At 39.8% G+C, this 18,934-nt stretch overlaps 1 protein-coding gene across 7 annotated transcripts in view; it reads left to right on the top strand.

Moving 5' to 3' along the window:
- Positions 1 to 18,934, top strand: part of ELAVL4 (ELAV like RNA binding protein 4) — a 64,726-nt gene that overhangs the window by 14,974 nt on the left and 30,818 nt on the right. For all 7 annotated transcript variants that reach the window (XM_059853854.1, XM_059853852.1, XM_059853853.1 and 4 more), the window contains exon 2: positions 7,384 to 7,624. In XM_059853854.1, the coding sequence (XP_059709837.1) occupies positions 7,384 to 7,624 (241 nt within the window). The remainder of the gene's footprint in view (positions 1 to 7,383; positions 7,625 to 18,934) is intronic.

Genomic DNA, 18,934 nt, shown 5'->3' with positions numbered 1-18,934 from the left:
TCTTTGCAAGAGGCAAAGAAAAAGCTGGAAATAGTTGATGGTAAAGCTCAGTAGAAGTTCATAAAGCATCTCACACTTTGTGAACTGGGGTAATACACAACACAGAATTATAACTATATTCTGCTTCTGGACAAACATTGTCGTCCTTACAAATGTGCCATGCTTCCCAGAAACTGCTGTGCATGGAGTGCTTGTCTGTGCACCTGCTCCCCAGTCCTGTGTGCTTCCTCTGAGCTTTGCAGAGTGCTGAGTTGTATGAATGATAATTGTAGTTCTCCTCCTCCAATTTCTTACCCCCAGAGTACCTGCAGGAAGAGTAAGAGATTATGCAAAGTATGTGATATGGTGCCTTTGTTCCTATCTTTAGTGTAGTTATTGGCTGTGTAGTTCCAACAGTGTTTTCCCCTACTGCTCAACTAGTAGCTATTGATGTTGAAATAGTTGCAGCTTATTTTGGTGTATACTTTTTGCTCCCTACTCATTCCCTTTTGTTCTTAAAATCAAATACAAAACTGTAGAGCCCATACTTTGTGGGAACAGAACTCTCAAAAAACCTGCAGTTTGGTGCATCATTATTATACTGGTTTTCTTTTTGAAAAGGTTGCTAGAGTTGTACCTTATCAGGGGGCCAGGTTTGGGGTTAGGGTGGTGCATTACAGGGCTGTCACAGCTTCCTGTGTAACTTCAGCACTTTGCCTAGATACTTTCATCTTGTTTGACTTTTTTTGACTTCTGTGAAATCTGGAATAAAAAGTAACAGGTTTTGCCTGCTTTTTGTCACTGTGTTGGTAGACCAGCAGTCCCTGCCTTCCTGCCCATTTGTACAGCACAACTTGGTGCTGCCGTGGGTTATGTCCTTCAGGCACTGCTGTGATAGCAAGTAATATTGCTAGTAAACTTTGCATTCATTTCGCTGCAGATTGGCACAGAATATTTTGGTTTAGCATATTCATGCAGAAGCCTTTAATGGACTGGTTCAGGATAAATTTATCTATTAAAGAAAATAATTTTCTCCTTTATTTGAACTGAGGCTTGCATCTTAAAATGAACACATTTGTTGTCTTCTCCATTTGGATCACTTTTGTGCTCTGCACAATTATTGTGGCACCCATAAATGTGAATTTGCTGAAAATGTTTGAACGCCATTTCAACCTGAGTGCAGCACACTGGAAGCAAGTTAAGACAGCTGTATCTGTGCCATGAGAGCCAGAGATTGCCAGTTTTCTGAGCTGGTACTTTCAGCTGTTGCTATATTTAAAATATTAAATGACTTTTACTCCAAGGAAGGTAAAGATGTAGCATGTAGAAGTGCGTGTGAGTGGGGAACATGTCAACATGCAGAGGGTTAGATAATGATTTGTTGCTGGGGTATTGGATTTGCCTCCAGGCAGATAGACTAAAAAGCTTCATTTTCCTCCTTTATTTCATGTTCATGATGTATTTATTAGGTAAATAATAGCAAAGTCTAGTTGTGCAGTACGTAAGGTTTAATAAAAATGTAATTGACAGTGAAATTTGACAGTTGTTACAGTTAAGAGAATCTGTACTGGAGCTGCACACAGAGCATCGTTTGCTGCTCCCGAGGTCACTTTAGAAAGAAGCCCACATGGTCCAGGTGCACCTGCTTCTTGCTCTAGCTGCAGTTGTGGTTTTGAGTCAGGGAAGGCTTAAAATCACTTTATGTTCTTTTCCTTTAACACTGATGGGAAGGTGGCATGATGTGTCCTGAACATTCTGTGATCCTGTGCCTCATCCTGCAAAAATGTGCTAAATCCCCATGGAGCAAGTAGCAGTTTGGTGCATTTTAAACTGGGGTGGGGTTCCTGGGCTGGAGCAGGGTTGAGGGACCTGGATGTGTTCTGCTCCATGCCCATGGACCAACCTCCTGGCTTTGGCATGGTTATTCATGGCTCAGCAGATGGCAAGGCTGTGCGTGGACTGATCAGGCAGCCCCTGTAAATGGGGTTTTTCTCACCTACAGAAAAGTTCTAGGGGAACAGACTTGTACTGTGCTGACTTCCATTGAAAAGAGCAGATATGCAGGGAGTTAAAGCCTGTTCCTCATTGTATGAGGAAAACCTTTGTGAATCCACATTTATTTTCTTTGAGAGGTTTTGTTTGTTTCTTCTTTTGTCATCTTTTTCACGAGATGGCTGTGGGACCTCTGCCATGGCACCATTTGTTTTCACTTGTAAAAGCAAACAACTTGCAATGCTAATTAAAGAGCTTTTTTAGATAAAGTAAGAGCTTTGCATTATTTATCTAAACTCTTTTTTATGGGAGAATGTTCTGAGTTTGTTCATTAATGAACACTTAGAAATAATATAAAATTAGACCTCATGAATTCTTCATGAGGTGTAATTTGCCATGATCTTTTTTCTTGGCATTTAGGTGCTGTGAACAGTTCATTATTCATAGCTAACTTTTTTGACTTCTGAGTCCTCAAAATGGATATGTCTGCATGAATTTTCTGGGGTTTAAATTTTTTTTCAGATTTTGATTTTAGGAGAAGATTGTTTCTGGTGTGTTTAGAAACACTTCTCTTTAGTGCCTATAAATAACACTTAAGATTAGGATTCTTAATTGTGATTTGTTTTTTTTATACATACCAAATTAGTTTCTGTTTATTGTGGACTATGGTCAGTGGAGTATACATAATTCAGATAACAGGAATGGGTGTTGACTATTTGCTGAATGCAAGCTCCTTTTGCTGTACATATGTGATAGCCTCAGTTCAACATTGCAGACCTTCTTTTAGACTGAGAACCAATTTTGTAAATGTAAAAAATGTATATTTACATTTACCGAGCCATTGGCTATTGCTTATGCATGCAATAGGGAGATAAGGCTCTCTTAGTCTGTGGGTAGTTTTCCAAATGATTCATTAACTGTGCTTTGTAATGGTAGATGGATGTCACACATTTACTGTAATAAGTGAAGATTAGTGTCAGTTACTCCACCTTGTAATAGTTGGTAATTGTAATAGTTCTGTTTATACATACAGGTATTTTTGCATTATTGTTGGAGCTAGTATTTTAGCAGGAATAAATGGAAATTAGTTGAATTAATTGAAAAAACAATGAAGATGTGATGGAAGTATTTCTGAAACATTAGTAATGTAGGAGTAGCTCTAATGGGTATTTGTGGCAGATACTCTGTGGGAGAGGTTTATACCAAGCCTTTTGGTAAGCAGTGTTTTGCAAAACACTGGCAAAGCTTGTGTTGTCTTCCCCAAAGCATTTATTTGTGAAATCTGTCAAACTAAAATACCTCATACTTTGCTGATACATTACCATAGTGAGAAAAGTAGTACACCAGGAAGTGGTCATTTTTTTTTTAAAGCAGCAGTCTGATGAAATACATGCACAATTTGAAACATGTAACTTACAAAATCAGTGTTGAAATTCTATCACAGATAGTATTTGTCAGCGTTAGAATATTCAGATTATTGGTGGCTAAATGATCAAATGTCTATTAGCAGTAACTGCAGTTTATTCCACAAAGATGCTATTACCCAAATATAGAGTATCATATTGCAGTATTGGGAGTTTGGCAAGCTATTGCCCCCAAAAAAATGAAATGCCTCTTTATACCGGTAGCATGTGAATGTCATCACACATGACATTTGCACTGTAATATTTCAGGACTGGTAGTAACTGCCTAAATTGGGTCAGAAAAGGTCTACAAAAAGAGATGTTGCTCAGAGCACAGATATTACTAAATTTACTTGCTTATGGAGGTTTAAGAATACCTTCAGGGATAACAGTATATTTAGTTTTTAAAAAATTAACATAGGTGTTAAATCATTCTCGAATTTTCAACATTTGTTTTGCCTATATCCAGATAAGCCCTTGATGAGTTAGGCAGACTTGGAGTTTTCTTTGATATTTTGGTAGAATTTAATTCTGCCAAATACTTTTCTGTATTTAAAAAAAGTTATTATCAGTAATTAAAACACAGAAAGTTAACAGTGTGCCCTGGAAACTGGAATATTGATTTAAAAAATATTCATATTGTGATACAGGTACTGAATTAAAAATTTAAACCTTGGTGTTGTGATAGAGGAAAAAAAAATATGCAGCAACTGTCATGTTGAAATCTATTTGAATAAATAATATTCCTCTTATGTAATGTGCTGACTGATGTGGAATCAACAGCTACTTAATATTAAAAACAGTGCTTGACAATAAATATCCCAGTGCATGCACACTGAACTCTGCCCGGGGTTTGAGCTTCAGGCATGTCAGGGACAGGATCAAATGTCTGGGAAGGAGAGCCAGGGCTTACCTTTTGGTTACCATTAATAATGTGAGTTTCTACTCATGGCAGGAGTCAGTATGCACACCTAAAGTGTTATTCCTTTGTGCCTGTGAGAGCTTCGAATGCAAGCTCTGCTGCAGAACTGCTTTTGCACAGAAATCACTCTCTAAATGGAGACTTAAAATTATGCAGTAAAAAAAGAAATAAAAATCTCAAGTCCTTTATCAGAAATGCTTTTTATAATTGTTCAACATTTCTCTCTATCCATTATCTTTTTTTTTAATATGTATATAGCAAATGGATTTTCAGTAACCTATGACTTGGCAATAAATTGAAGGGCAAATTAGTGCCTTGGTTTTCTATTCTACTATTAAAAAAATCAGGAAAACCTAATTGGAGTTGAGAGTAACTAGGAAGAAAACCTGGCACCTGGTGCAGAATTAGTTTATGCCAAGATACTTTGAAGTATATGAGGAAATGTACTTGTTCAGGAACAGATTTTTACCGAGCAGCTTACTCTTAATGTTCTGAATGTGTTAAATGTCTTGGGTTGAATTCTGTTCCTGTGCTTGGTGGGGAAAGTATGAATGCTGAAAATCTAACTAAAAAGCATTTGCAAAATGCCTAAGTAGGACACCAACCAGTTAGGAATTTTGTTTTCTTTCACAGATTTTAAAAGATCCAGGGTTATTGTCTACTGCGGGGAACTATACATGGCTTTTGAGTCTGTTGCTAATAATAGATGATGTACCTCCCTCCGTGTGTTGTGCTCAAGTCCTGCTTCTGCTGAAACTGAAACCAGAAGTGTGGTATCCCTGCCGGCTCCAGGGGGGCAGGATCAGTCCCTAAAACTGCAGCTTCTCTTATGGGGTTTTACATTGGGAAGAATATGGTCCGGTGATGTAAAGGCGGGCGGGAAGCTGCCTTAACCATGTCAGCTGCTTCACTCATCCTCTGACTGTGCCTTGGCATCAGAACTGGGATTTTTTCCCCCAAATTTCAGCCGGGTGGCTGCGGGTGCAGCCCGTAGGAGCAGGCAGTGCTGAGCGGGAGCGCGGCCGCCTTGGGGTGCGAACCCCGGCCCCGCAGCAGCTGCTGGCAGAGCTCGGAGCCGTGGGGTCGCGGAGGTGCGGAGATCAAAGGATGATCTTCCAGCTGGAATCCCGAGCTAAACAGATTTAGCAGCATCTGAAGCGTTTAAGTAGTACGTGTGAGTAAATACATGGATGGAATTAGCTTGGAGAAGGGAAGGAAGTATGGCCGATGCCGGGTAGAAGGGGGAATCTTGAAGGAAGAGTGTGTGGGGCTGGCACAGCTTGGCCAAGGATGCCAGCAGTACTTGGTGCCACGTGGCTGGTAAAATTGGCAGGGGGATTCTGGTTTGGATGTGCCCGTGTCTTTCAAGAAGTGACTATTTTTGTGCAGTTTATTCTCAAAATGATTCTGCCGTGTGGTTTCAAGGCATTTCTGTTAAGCACAATGTGGCAAGGCTTCTTTTTATTTAAAAGCTGTTAAACCAAGTAGCTATTCCTGGGCTTGATAATAAAAATAATGGTAATTCAAAACTTATTTCCATTGATAAAAAAGAGGTTTATTTCCTAAATGAGGCATTAAACTAACACTGAAGCATTTCAATTAAAAAAAAAAAGACTTGACCAGAATATAACCTATTTAGACTCTGAGCCACCCTCATGCAGTTAATTTTAGAATAGACACCCCTTTTTTGGGGCGTGTGTGTGTGTGTCCCCATCCTCCTGAATTACGGGCCTAATTTGTCACAATATATACCTCCCTGGATTTAAAAAAGATGGCAAATTAAGTCTTGAGTAATTATAATAATTACAGGATCGGCAGAACACCGGGTTCAGAGTGTGTGGTGCCTTAGCCCTCTGTTCTCACATGTTTGTCACTGTCCCTGGGCAGTGGAATCTCCTGCCTGGGGCAGCAGTTTGCATCACTGACTCTGGTGGAGGGAAGCTGAGCCCATCTGAGGGATGATCTTCGATTCCAGTGAAGCTGCACATCACAAACCTCGCAGCAGGCAGCAAAAGCCACCATTTGTATTGCTTTAATTTATCCAGAATTGAGGCTAAGCTGTCCCTTCTTTTGGCAGCACTGGGGACAGTAAAGGCTGGCTGGAACCCACAGTAGAGAAAAATAATATAGAAAAAGCTCAGAGTACCCAGGTTTTTCTGCTTCCTTTGTCTGCCTGTGCAGCTTTGGGATGAAAACTTGTGTTCTGCAGATAAACATGCAGGCAGCTTTGCTCACGTGATGGGTGCCACTGGTGACAATGGGGCTACTGTCCTGCAACACACTTTGCCAAGCTGGATTCTTATTTGTCGCTTTTTGGAAAGGTCTGTTTAAGTCTCATCTGTGAAAACTAGAGATTTGTTTCAAGATAGATGTGCTTGTTATAATTGCAGTCTTCACCTGTGCCTGATAAGCCTTTCTTTGATTAAACCTTTTTGAGTCTAGTAAATATCTGAAGACCTTTGTATCTGTGAAGATTGCAAATCCAGGGCTTTATTATTTAAAGAGGTGTCAGTTCGTTAGTGGAAAATATAGGTGGAGAATATAGGTCATCACTGGAACCAGTCAATGTTATGTCTTGGGACACCAGGTTTATTAATTGAAGGCAAGCTGAGTGACAACATGGTGCAGATTGACTGTGCCTGGTTAATGTTGTTGTCATTGCACTCTGTGATACAGTTATTAAATAGGTAAAATATTTTACCTTTTCGTATAGAGCCATACACTTACTTCATCTGATTTAATGGAACTATAATTTTAATTATGATTATTACCTTAAATTATAATTAAATTTATGTGGTTTAAATTTACATTTGTGAAAATGGCTGCGTGATGAAAGCAGAAATCAGCTTCGCATTAACAAAAAAAAGGTTTTTTTTAACTGCATCTTAGTATATGCTCACAGCCAAAGACTAGCATGACCTACTTTGCAACAATAACAGAGGAATCAAGCCGGGTTTTTTTGTTGAAGTATCTAAATTGGCCATGAATGCTACCTACTCATTCGTTTGTGAGTATCTTTAAAAATAGCTATTGTATCTATGAAACTTAAGGGTGGTTTTTTTTCCCCTTTCTCTTATTTTGCTATAGATAATTAGCACCATGGAGCCTCAGGTGTCGAATGGCCCTACTTCCAATACAACCAATGGACCCTCCAGCAACAGTAGAAACTGCCCTTCCCCCATGCAGACAGGGGCTGCTACAGATGACAGCAAAACCAACCTCATAGTCAACTATTTACCCCAGAACATGACCCAGGAGGAGTTCAGGAGTCTCTTCGGGAGCATTGGTGAAATCGAATCCTGCAAGCTCGTGAGAGACAAAATCACAGGTAAGCACTTTGTGTTGTGGGTTTTGCCTGGTAAGGGTCAGCTTGTGTCTGGGGTCAGCAGAACATTGGTGCTGCTGTATTGCAAGTGCCAACACAGGGAATGCAGCAGATGCAGTGCTTAATTTCAGGGGCAAGCCTTTTGTTTTCAGTGATGCATACTTCACCTAGAACAGCTGAGAAGCCCCTTGGCTCTCAGCCTCTGCAGATCTGGGGGAGAAGTCTGAACACTGCCAGTCTGCATGTGTGTAACACTGTGCAGCTTCTTGCAGGAGAGTTTAGTGGCCTCGCTTTCCTCTTCGTTCTCATTTTTATTTAACATGGATTTGTCTGAATGGCTTGAGCCCAACTGATGGTTCCTAATTCTGACTCTGCTGTTTGAGCTTCTCTAAACCCTCATTAAATTTCTGCCTCTTTAAGAACACTCTAAAGTGAGGTGGTTCTGCATGTCCATCACAGCTTATTGGCCATGGTGTTCTGGAACAGCAGTGGGCTATACTTGAGACACTGCTCTGCATTTCATAATAGTTAATTAACTCTGGTCCCTAAAACCATTTTACTTTGCAGGGATCCTTTTTCATATGAAGTAGCAAATGTTGGTAGGTGCCTTCAGAATAAAAGCCTCCCGTGGCAGATGCTGCCTCAACAAAGAAAGGTCTGCACTGTCACTGGAGGTGTGGATGGGTGCAGCTGCACCTGGCCTAAACCACATCCTTGCTACTGCAGCCAGGAATCCACTGGTGCACAAGATGGGATGAACAATCAGCTTTTATAGGTTAGTTTTCTAGGTTGTGTGTCTACTCACACTGTAGGTGGGAGCAGCTGAAATTTCACTGCTGTTCAGTGCATCACCAGTGCTGTTATGTTTAGCACAGAGAGCAGCAGCCTTGGGAGGGAAAGGGTTCCAAAAAAGGAGTCAGCTCCCCTCAGAGGCTCTCCTGGCAACTTGGGGGTGTGCTCTGTGGGAAGAGGCACCATGGGAAGATGAGGAATTAAAATGCAAATCTTCATACCTGCTTCAATAACATCCTGGCAGCCATTGTACTGGCAGCCTTAGCATGATCTGCTTAGTGCTTTTCAACATGAAATGTTTCTTTTTTGTTTACTTCCCGACACACAGCAATGCTCTGGTTGAACACAAGGCACATAACAAATGGCAGTAGCTGCAGGGCAGCTTGAGTCCTCACAAGTGTAGTCCAGCAGAGCCTTCTTTTAGCACATTGACCATGATGTATCTATTGCAGTAAATCTTCTGATTTGGCCACAGCTTTGGGCATTCTGAAAAGAAGATTGAAAAATGGAATTGACTTTTATTTACTTTGGTTTTTTTCTACACGCCTTTGTTTTTCTTCTAGGCTGAAAATAATCTGAAAAATTTAACTGCAGGTTAGTTCACTTATTTCAGGCAGAAGTGAAACCTTCATCTACAGGAGTCTAGGGTGCCTAGCTTGAATTTTCATCTTGTGTTTCATGAGCTTTTACTACTTACTCTATCCCTCAAATTCATGATGATGTTCTTACAATATATTTCTAAGACATAAGATATGTAGTTTTGTTTTCATAGGGAATGTCTTTGGACAGAGCCATTACTTCATCAGCAAGGAACAGTATTCTTTTTGTTTCATTCCATCTCCAGGCTTTTGTCTTTCTGTTTGAAGATATGAGAAACTTGCTATATGATCTTCTGACACATTCTTGGGTAGTTTTTTTACCTATGCTTTTTCTTTCCATACAAGGTGGATAAATCTTTGATCACTAAAATATTTTAAAGGAACCATTCCTTAAAAAAAACTTGGACAGATGTCTTGAGGGCATCACCCCTACATGTTGTTTTAAGAGGTGATACAAGTACAAAAGAGACATATTTGCAAAAAAAAAAAAAATTGTGCTCCAAATTATCTGTGCTGATTTTGAAAACAGAATTTGATCTGCCAAGGTTTTCAGGCCTGTTATCAAGGCATTGTGCAACATTACTGAATTTGAGGATGCATATTCATTCCTCACATTGAATTCAGACTTAGTAAATCAAATGCAGTCCTCTGCCAGAAGCAGTTCATATTTTTAAGGTTCTTAGAACATGGAGAATAACAAAATGGAAATTCACTGAGGTCATACCCAGCTCATCTTTCTGGATCATCATGTAAGCATGTTCTTCATTAGGCCCCTGGACTGGTTTTTTGGGAGGGCAGGGGTGGAGGTATGCCAGTAGGCTGCAAGAGGAATGACCGGCTTTTCAGGGGTTCTTTGCTTTTTCCTTATTAAAAATCAATAGAAGTATTTTTTCTGACAGTGAAAGCTATATTGAAAGAAAACCCAGTGAATTCTTAAGCTATTGCTTTAGCAGTGAAGATGTGAAACAGTTTAGATGTTGCCTGCTTTTAGACTTTTCATTGTTTGTTGAAAATTTTGTGGCTTTAATAAATCTAAGCTAAGCATGTTCTGTTTTGTTATGCCTTTAAACAAGTGTGCTGTTCTTTCTGTTAAGTCTGGTTTGTCTTCTTACATTGTAAGTTTGCTTCCTTCTTGCTGGGCTGAATTATCAGGCAAATCAAAAAAAAGTCAGAATAAAAAGCTGTAGAGAGCTTGCTTCAAGAAAAATAGAAAAGGTCATAAACCAAATAATGATTAAATAGTTCTCCTGGCAAAACCATAGTAGAAAATCTCAAATGTATTTCTGAAGCTAGGTAGCATTGAATTGGCTCATGTAAAAGATTCTATTTCCCTTGTCAAGAAGCTGCAAAGCTTTTTTTTTTTTTTTGGGATAATGTTGAGTCTTCTGAAATGTTTTTTTCAAGGTGTTAAAAGGTATAGAAAGTCTTTTTAAACATACTGGATCTCTCCAATAAAAATCATGACCCGAACTCTTTTATTCATTTTAAATTTGGTTAAACAATGACAGGAATAGTCATCTGCTCCAAGTCTTTTTGCAGCCTTAGAACAGCAGTAGGAGTTTTTAATAAAATTGGTTTATGAAGTTGCCCCCTCGCTTTGGGAAGGCACATGTTAAAACAAGCCTATTCCTTTACTAAAAACCTATGCTAATGTGGTAGTACACCGCACTGAGTTGAATAGGAATGACAGCTTCTAAGACAGCCTTTAATTTGGTATTCAAAACCAAAATCGTAAACTTGGGTTTTGTTTGGTAGCTTCTCAGAACAGGCAGGATATACAGTAGCATTTTTTAAAGATGCTAATGACTGAGAGAGGAGATGGAAGTCAGGCATACATTTTAATTATGGGGGAGGGGTTGCAATAGCAAAAATGGTTTGGTTTTTATTTTTTTTTTTCCACTGCAGAGATTTTAAGGGAATGAGACAAGGAAAAACTGACTGAAGATAGTTGCCTTCATTTGGCAGGGGTGTTTAATAAAAGCAGAACTTGTGGTTGTAAAGTGTGCTTATTAAATTCTTCATTTACACTACCTAATTAATTCTAGCATTTTAAATTAACAGTGAAACTGGTCCCTGCTGAACCATTTCATAGCTACAGCATATTTCGTCCAACAACCCAGTTGTTCAGGTTTAATCAGCTGCGCTCAAAAAATGAGAAGGAACTTGGGTTAAAAAAAACCCAGCTAAGTGGCATAAACATTTTAGAGCAGCATTAGATGAGAGGAGGTGACTTCAGGGAGGAAACCTATGGCTGGAGATCAATGAGAGTGAGGCTCAGCACTAACCAGAAATGCTAAGCTAGAGAGAGTTGCAATGCTCTTTATTTCTTATTTTGTCTGAAGAAAACCAGTGACAAATATCTTCATCGCCTGAGGGAGAGGGCTTGAATTCATGGGAATTTTCAGAGAAGAAATGCTGAACTTGTTTTGTCCTGTGTTTGCAAACAAAAGATCCAGTCAGTGTAGTGTCCGTCAGACACTGTAAGTGCTGCTGGCCCTCTGAGTTGTCCTTGTTGACATAGTTTGTGTGTGGGAGAAGGGGATGTTTGTTACTAATTTTTTAATTCATTTGGTAGCTTTTTTTTCCTTTTTTTTTTATTTGTTTGTTTTTCCGTAACTTACCCAGGAACTTACCTCTTTGAGTCTTCAGAAGATTGGTATCAAAAAATCTTTGGCTTGCAAATCTTTCACATCTTCAAATGATCCAGGAACACTGTAAAGCAGAATATTTATTGGTACAAGATTTCTGTGCATCTCAAGTTATGGCAGGGTTTCCATAATTCTAGTGTGTGGTACAATTTGATGTTCTTTGCATGTATAATCAGAAACTTTGTTGTTCCTCTGCCCAGAATGTAACTCTGTTGGTTTTGGATTTTTTTTAATTGTTCTTTTTTGATTTTTCAATTCCTTTAAAATTATGTACAAAGATTGAAGCCTTTCAGTTTAGTTTCAGCAATTTATAATATTACTGATGCAGGTTTAGATTGAAACTGCAGTCCAGAAATAATCATGGCATTGTAAGTATAATTTAAATATCAATGAGTGAAAAGGAGAGAGAGAAACACTGACTGCTTTACCTGTAGCCTTCTCTAGAAGGTATGGATTGTCTACTTCAAGCATAGGATCCAAGAACCAAAACCTACTAAAATGGCAGAATCAGAAATCATGCAGTATTAGGAGAGTACAGGAAGATATTTTTCACGTGAGAAGTGTGCAGTGCTCGTTCCTCTGTGCAAACCAATAAATTGTAGACCTGGGAAGGCTGTTCTGCTCCTTCAATCCAGAAGTTTGTCCACACTGAGTTGGTATTATGTGCCATCTAGAAAAAGTTTCCCACTTCTCTGTAAAATAAGAAGCCGATATTGAAAAGCTGCTGCTGTAAAAAGCAAAGACCCAGATTTTATTTACCCAAATTATGGGGAACTAGTGTGTTTCTATCTAGAACATGCTGTTCAGAGCTGCATGTTTGCAGTTTGCTGAAATTTGGAGCTTAATTAAGCAGCTTTCTTTTCAGCATCTGCATTTGGAAAGCAAGGGATGGAGAAGGTCTGTATCCTCAGGAGCAGAAGCCATTAATTGCACACTGGTGATGCCCAGGGAGGCAGGAGAGAAGGCAAGCAGGAATGGTCATGTTTTCCAGGAGGGAGTTTCTGGGGTCTAATGGCAGATGTGCAGTAGCAGGAAAACACTGAAGCTTTCCCTGGTAAGCAGACATCACGTAGTATTGGCCCAGTGTTGGCAACAGCCAAGTTTTATGGATTTTAGTTGGAGATTTTGAGGCATGGTGGAGCAGATAACCATACGGTCACAGTGGGTCCATCTGGGTTGGAGTCAAAGGAGGACTCTGGAATCTCATCATAATGGAAAGAGGCAAAGCAAAAATGGGACTAGTGGTTAAATTTAGTTCTAGGGAGCTGGCCTTTGGTAAGGCAGTTTGTGAAAATAGGTAACTATTGAATGGTTAAGTCTGCAGGTGAAACACTTAAGCTGGAAATTGCAGAGATTAGTGAAATTGTGCTGCTTTGTCAAGGGGAGAAAAGATTTATTTTTATTTAAGGGAAATAGTTCACATCTATTTATGCTTAGAAGCTGCATGTAGAACATGTATTCACTGAAAAATTCACATACAAAGGCTGGCAGTGTTTCATCTATCTTTTCTTTAATATTTTTGTAAAATGGTGTGCCAGAAGTGTCCTGTGGAAAGAAAAAAAAAAAGCTCCATATGCAGATTAATATAGTTTACAGTGAAACCCAGCATTAAGGTACCTGATCTGAGATAACTGAAGGTCTAACCTGAGCATGAACTACTTCTGCATTTGATGTCCAATTCACTGATTGTGCTTTGGAAGTGCCTTCCATTTTGAGATATTACTGGTTCCAGCAGTTTTCCCCACGTAAAATACATTAAACAGATAGGATTATAGAATGCAAGGATTATGTTAGATAAGACTTATAAACTCTTTAGAAAGTATGTAAACACTCATGCCTCATAGCATAAGCCCACCTAATAACAGGGTTTAGGAGAAAAATACCTTGTAGAGGTAGTTTATTCCCTTGTTGACTTGGAAGGGGTTTTTAGTAATTCTCTGTAAAGCAGTGGTAACTAGTCAGTGATCTCTGATCATTTATTTGGCACAGATCTTGTTGGACTGAGTGTTAGCAGCAATTTCATTGCTCTGGTAGAAGAGGAGAATTAATACAGTCCTTCAGAACAGGGGGAGAAATGCTTTCATGCAGTGGTGTTCACCAGAAATCAAATATATATTTCAATTGGCATTTGGCTTGATTGCATTTAAAGGCCATATTTAGTAGTGCCCCTCAAATTGACTGTGTAGGGAATCTCTGTAAGAAACAGTGGAGTTCTTGCATTTGACTTCCTTGAAAGCAAAAGACTTTATTTGCTGAAATAGGAAAAATATTTATACAGCAAAGTACTCAGCTAGGGTTCTTTTGTCTGAAAAATAATACCAAATTAGGTGAATTGCCTTAGGTTTTTCAAGAAGTGACTGTATGTTGGCCCCACTGTATTTATTAGGTAAAGGAGATTTGTATGGAAGCTCCTTCTTTGTGTTGAATGCATGGACAAATGCAGTGAGGAAAGAGTGGTCAGAGCAGTGTTAATGCAGCTGAAAGTCAAGTGCCCAGAGAAGCAGAAGTCTAAGATAATGTAGTTTGGAACTGAAAAGAAAAAATTTTTTCAGCTCATCAGATGAAATACAGACTATGCTTTATTTTTTCATTTTATGCAGAGAATGAAATATTAAAAGATGTGGAAAACCAGACATGTTTCAGGGTCTCTTAAATTTGAAATCTAGAATTATTTTTAAAGGACTAAATATATGGCTCTGAATGTTATTAAAGACCTTTGATAAATTGATCTTAATTTCATAGCCTAGTTATTTTTACAGCTTATTTCCTGAAGTATATTCTGTTCTGGAGCAGAGATAAACGTAATTTCCATGTTGCATATCCTATTTTAAGGGCTGCAGATTCAAGACAATCCCCAAATATTGATTATTTTAATGAACATTTGCATTAAGTATCTGAACTTAGCACTGTGGGGGAGGAGACACAGAAATGGTAGCGAGTGTCTCAGTGCTGGATCTCTAAAATGTTTTTTGTGTGGTTTGAGGTCTGTGCTGAACGCTGAGGAAAATGGTCAAATTAGCATCCATCATTTTCTTTATCACTTCTCTGCAGTCGCCTGGTGCAGACTCTGTGCCGGCGAACAAAAGAATTTTGATTTCTTGATTATTGGAAAAAAGCAATTGAAATGAGTGTTGGGGCAAATAGGCAGAGAGCAAGCAGGCATATGGCCCTTGTGCTGCAAAAGAGCTTTCTAATTAACTTCACTGGTTTCAATCCTGAGCTGCTTCTGCAGTGTTTTAAATGCCTCTAATACATATTTAGAATATTCTACAGTTTTTGCTGCTTGGCTTGAGTAAATACCATCACCTTCCCATCAAGCCCAGTGTGGAAGGATTACCAGGGCAATTTTCTTCAACAGCACAAGCACGCCTGCATCTCTGAGCTCATGACCTCCTGATACAAGGTTACTTGTGAGGCTTTCCCGTGTGTCTGCTGACCTTCTGCTCTGAGCCTTTTTTCCATCCCTCCTATCACCTGTGTTGAAGAGAAGCTGTCTGCCAGGGAGCAGCCACTGAAATGGCTCTGGTGCAACCCTCTGTCGGTGGCACTCCACCCTTCACTTGTAGTGTTCTCTCTCCTTTTTGGATCATTCTGCCCTCTCCTCCAGAAGCCCAGACCCTGTGTTTCAGCACTTGTGCACAGCTGCTTCTCTCCATAACTTTTTCTTTTCTTTCCTTTTAGCCCAAGGAGAAAGGGGAGGAAAGGAATGTGAGTGCCAGGAAAGCTCTGGGAGACTGTCAGCCACTAGCAAGGCACTCCCAGCTGAGGCAGGGTCCTATGGGATAGCAGTAGATGGCACACCCAGGTACCTGTCAGGGCTCCAAGGCTGACTTTCCCAGTGCTTCTCCATTCCCTGCTGATCAAGGAGTTCTACCCTCCAGCCACTCCTATGAGCAGCACAGCAGTACTGTGGCTGTCACCTCTGCCTGGTTCCCCTGTGTTTTTGCTGCACAGCTTGTCCTGAACAGAAGTGACCTGTGTAAAACCAGTCCAAATGCTTTGGAAAGTGATCTGCCTCCTGCTCTCCCTTTTCACAAGGCTAATTTTCACCAACACTGCATTTGGAGTTTTTTTGACTTTCAGAGGGTGTTCAGTAAACTCGTGACCGGGGTTACTTGACCTGCCTGCAGTAGCTCATTCTCTGAATCAGTGAGCCAGGGAGTCCTTGTCCCTTCTGTCTTGCAGAGCTGATCCATCATCAGGTGACTTCCCCCTAGCAAGCTGTTTGTTTTCTCTTCAGCCAGAAGAGTTTTGCCAAGGTGATCTTCACCTTGGCTTCTGGGAGTGGTCCTCGTGAGACCTTTAGACTAGTATTGGGATCTGCTGCTCCTAGGAGTCTGAATGTCTTCAGCATTCCTGCCTCTTGTCTGTTTTCTACCACCTCAGTTCACGTCCACTCCCTAAACTGATCAAAGTTATCATTCAGTTTCCATCCCCTCAGAATATATCCTTCAGATTTTTGCTTTTGGGGTTACTCTGTGACTTGAGGAAAGACCCATTTACATGATCAAGCCAACGTCTATCTGTTTGTCAAATGAGATGCAATTTATCAAGGGCAAAGTTCCTTTTGAGTTATTTACTGCATCGAGGTCTTGCCTGGCCTTAAATACTTTTTTTTTTCTCCTTTGCTTCCAGAAAACTTCAGAAGTTCAATCTCGCTGCTTGGAAACTTAGGCCACCATTTTAAACTGACTTACAGTTAAAACTTTTTAACTTCTAATTTTGCTGTTAAACACAAGGATATATGGAGAGGGTATTTTTTACATCCTTAACACTGCTCACCACCTCTTTTCTCCTGCTTAAAGCATGGTTTCTCTTGCTGCCTGAGCTGGGAGTCCAGCAGCCTGTGTGCAGCTCACTGGCAGTCCTGTGCTTAGAGTCAGCACAGATAACCATCTCGGGAATCTGGGCTATTGGAAGTTGCTCTGATGCACAGTCTTTGCCAACAAATCTCTGGATTGCATCAGCATTCTCTTCATGTCCTGTGCTTCATTCCTGGAATAGTCATTGATAGGGTACTGCAGCCTCTGACTTTTCAAACCACTTGTGATACAGCTGGAGTTTTGTTTGGGCTCTTCTGAATCTCTCCACATCTATTAAGAAAGGTTTTGCTCAGGTACCATGTTTCCCATTTCTGTGATGCCACAATTAGAGTGGAGAGTGACATGAGATTTCTGCAAAATTCTCAGTCTATGAAAAGAGAAGAGAGAAAGTATCATGGCCAGTCCATTTATTTGGCTTTGCTCACTGGCACTGCTTTGGCTGACTCACTGCTGCATGTTGTTGAATTCCTGAGCAGGATCCATCACTGACTTTGCAGATGTTGCTGCTTGTCCCTGCTAGAAATTTTCAGTGCAAGTAACTGACTTGCAGGTGCTGCTGGAGGCAGGATATTGGACCAGGCAGACCTCTGCTTTGACACAGTACTGCTGTTTTTATGACTCTCTCAGCATCTTTTTAATCAGTGGAATATATCAGCTTAGGGGAAGAAAAAACTGGACACTTATTAATTTTATTCACAAGAGCCTAAACTGCCTTTTTTTTTTCCAGTTAGATGGTTTTCAAGGGGTGTTGCAAAAGCAGATGGACAAAAAGCTGCGTCATACTCACCTGCAAGCAAGCAAATGGCAGCATTGCCAGTGTGATTAATTGTTGCTGTACTAGAGGGACTGCTGTTCCTGCAGTACAGGCTCTAATCTCCCTGCTGCCCTATTCAGATAATTGTGCTCACACACATTTGGAAGCACCTTAAGCTAGGTATCAACAGGCTTCCTTCCTCTTGCTGCAGTATTCTAGGACCCAAAAAATGAGGCTGCCTCCTCCTTCCCTGAGAAGCTGTTGGCTGGATGGAGGGGGTGTATTAACTTTCCTGGCTGTGAGGATGGTAGGTAGGGCATGAGAAGATAGGACATGTAACAAGAAGTATTCTCCAGCAGTTCCTTTTTTAGACTCCTCTGTTCTCCTACTTGCTGTATCTGTGTCATTTCTATTTACCAGTGCATATCTTTGCCCAGTTCTCTGTTTCTTTAAACATTTTCCTGCTCTGGAAGCTACTTTGTGTTAACCAAAAAAAAAAAAAAAAAAACCAAAAACCCAGCCCCAAACATGAACAGCTTGGAAGCTTGACTGGTAACATATTTTTCCCTTATGCTTTCTGCTGCATTGGAGTAGCTGCTCTGGTGCCTTCATTTTGGTTGTTGGTAGTATTGCGATACTCACTTGCTCCAGGTTAGATATTTTGCCAAACTGGAAACAAAAGGAACAACTTTATTGACCACCTACTTGTTTAGTACTGTGAAAAGCCTTTTACAAGAGTTGTGTATCACAGAAACTGCACTGGTTTTAGTGGTGGTCAGCCAACAATGGCAGAAATCTGCCATCTTGAAAAGAATAGAATTTTTATGCTGGAGAAAATTTACTGAGGAGCATATTCATGCTAATATTCTTCTCAAAAAAATTACCGAGATTACGTGATAGAACTAAGTAATATGTGCACACAAAGTCATAATATTTTCTCCTTGAAGTGTTTTTCATTACTTTTGTTACCTGCAGGTACCTAAAAGGAATGTTATAAACATGTGAAAACCAACTTAAATTCCTGCTCTTGCTTTAAAATTCTTGGAAGTTCTTTCTTAAAGCTGAAACAAATTTATGGTGAGGCTCCCCGCAGTCTATATATCAGTGCATAGCAAAATTTTTATAGGTAGCATGTTTTGCAATATGATGAAGTAGCTCTTCCTTTCTCAGCATCTTTCCAGATGCTGTGTGAAGTCATCTACGTAAATCTAACTATTACAGATTAACCTTCTTAGCTGTCAGGTTGCAGCTTTTATTTATGTTTCTGCTGATCAGATTAAAAATGCTGCAGTCACGAGTTGTGTTGTTAATATTAAATTTTGTGTTTCAGTCTGTAATAAATTACTTTCCTCTGTGCATTGGAAAAAGTGGTTAGTAGAGCTCAGAGTTTAATTAGTAGGCTGTTGATGAGACAGAGCAGGTATTGAGAGTCATTGTTCTGAATTACTGGGAAATTTGTTGGTATTGTTGTGGCTTTTGTTTTTTGCTGTTTGACAGAGGCTGAGGTACAAAACCTTAAATGTTGCTGAATTAAATCATTTAATGACAAAATTACCAGGGCTTTTTGAGTTTGCAGTCAAACAGGTTTCAGATATTGATGTTGCAGTATAATATTATGTCCTGCTTAATATGCTTGTTTTGCAAAACATACTCTTATTTTTCTCCAGTTCTATGTTCCTCTGCCATTTCCTTTAGAC

The sequence above is a fragment of the Haemorhous mexicanus genome, chromosome 9 (genome assembly GCF_027477595.1).
Source record: "Haemorhous mexicanus isolate bHaeMex1 chromosome 9, bHaeMex1.pri, whole genome shotgun sequence".
NCBI lineage: Eukaryota > Metazoa > Chordata > Aves > Passeriformes > Fringillidae > Haemorhous > Haemorhous mexicanus.
This window is presented reverse-complemented; position numbering and strand designations above follow the sequence as displayed.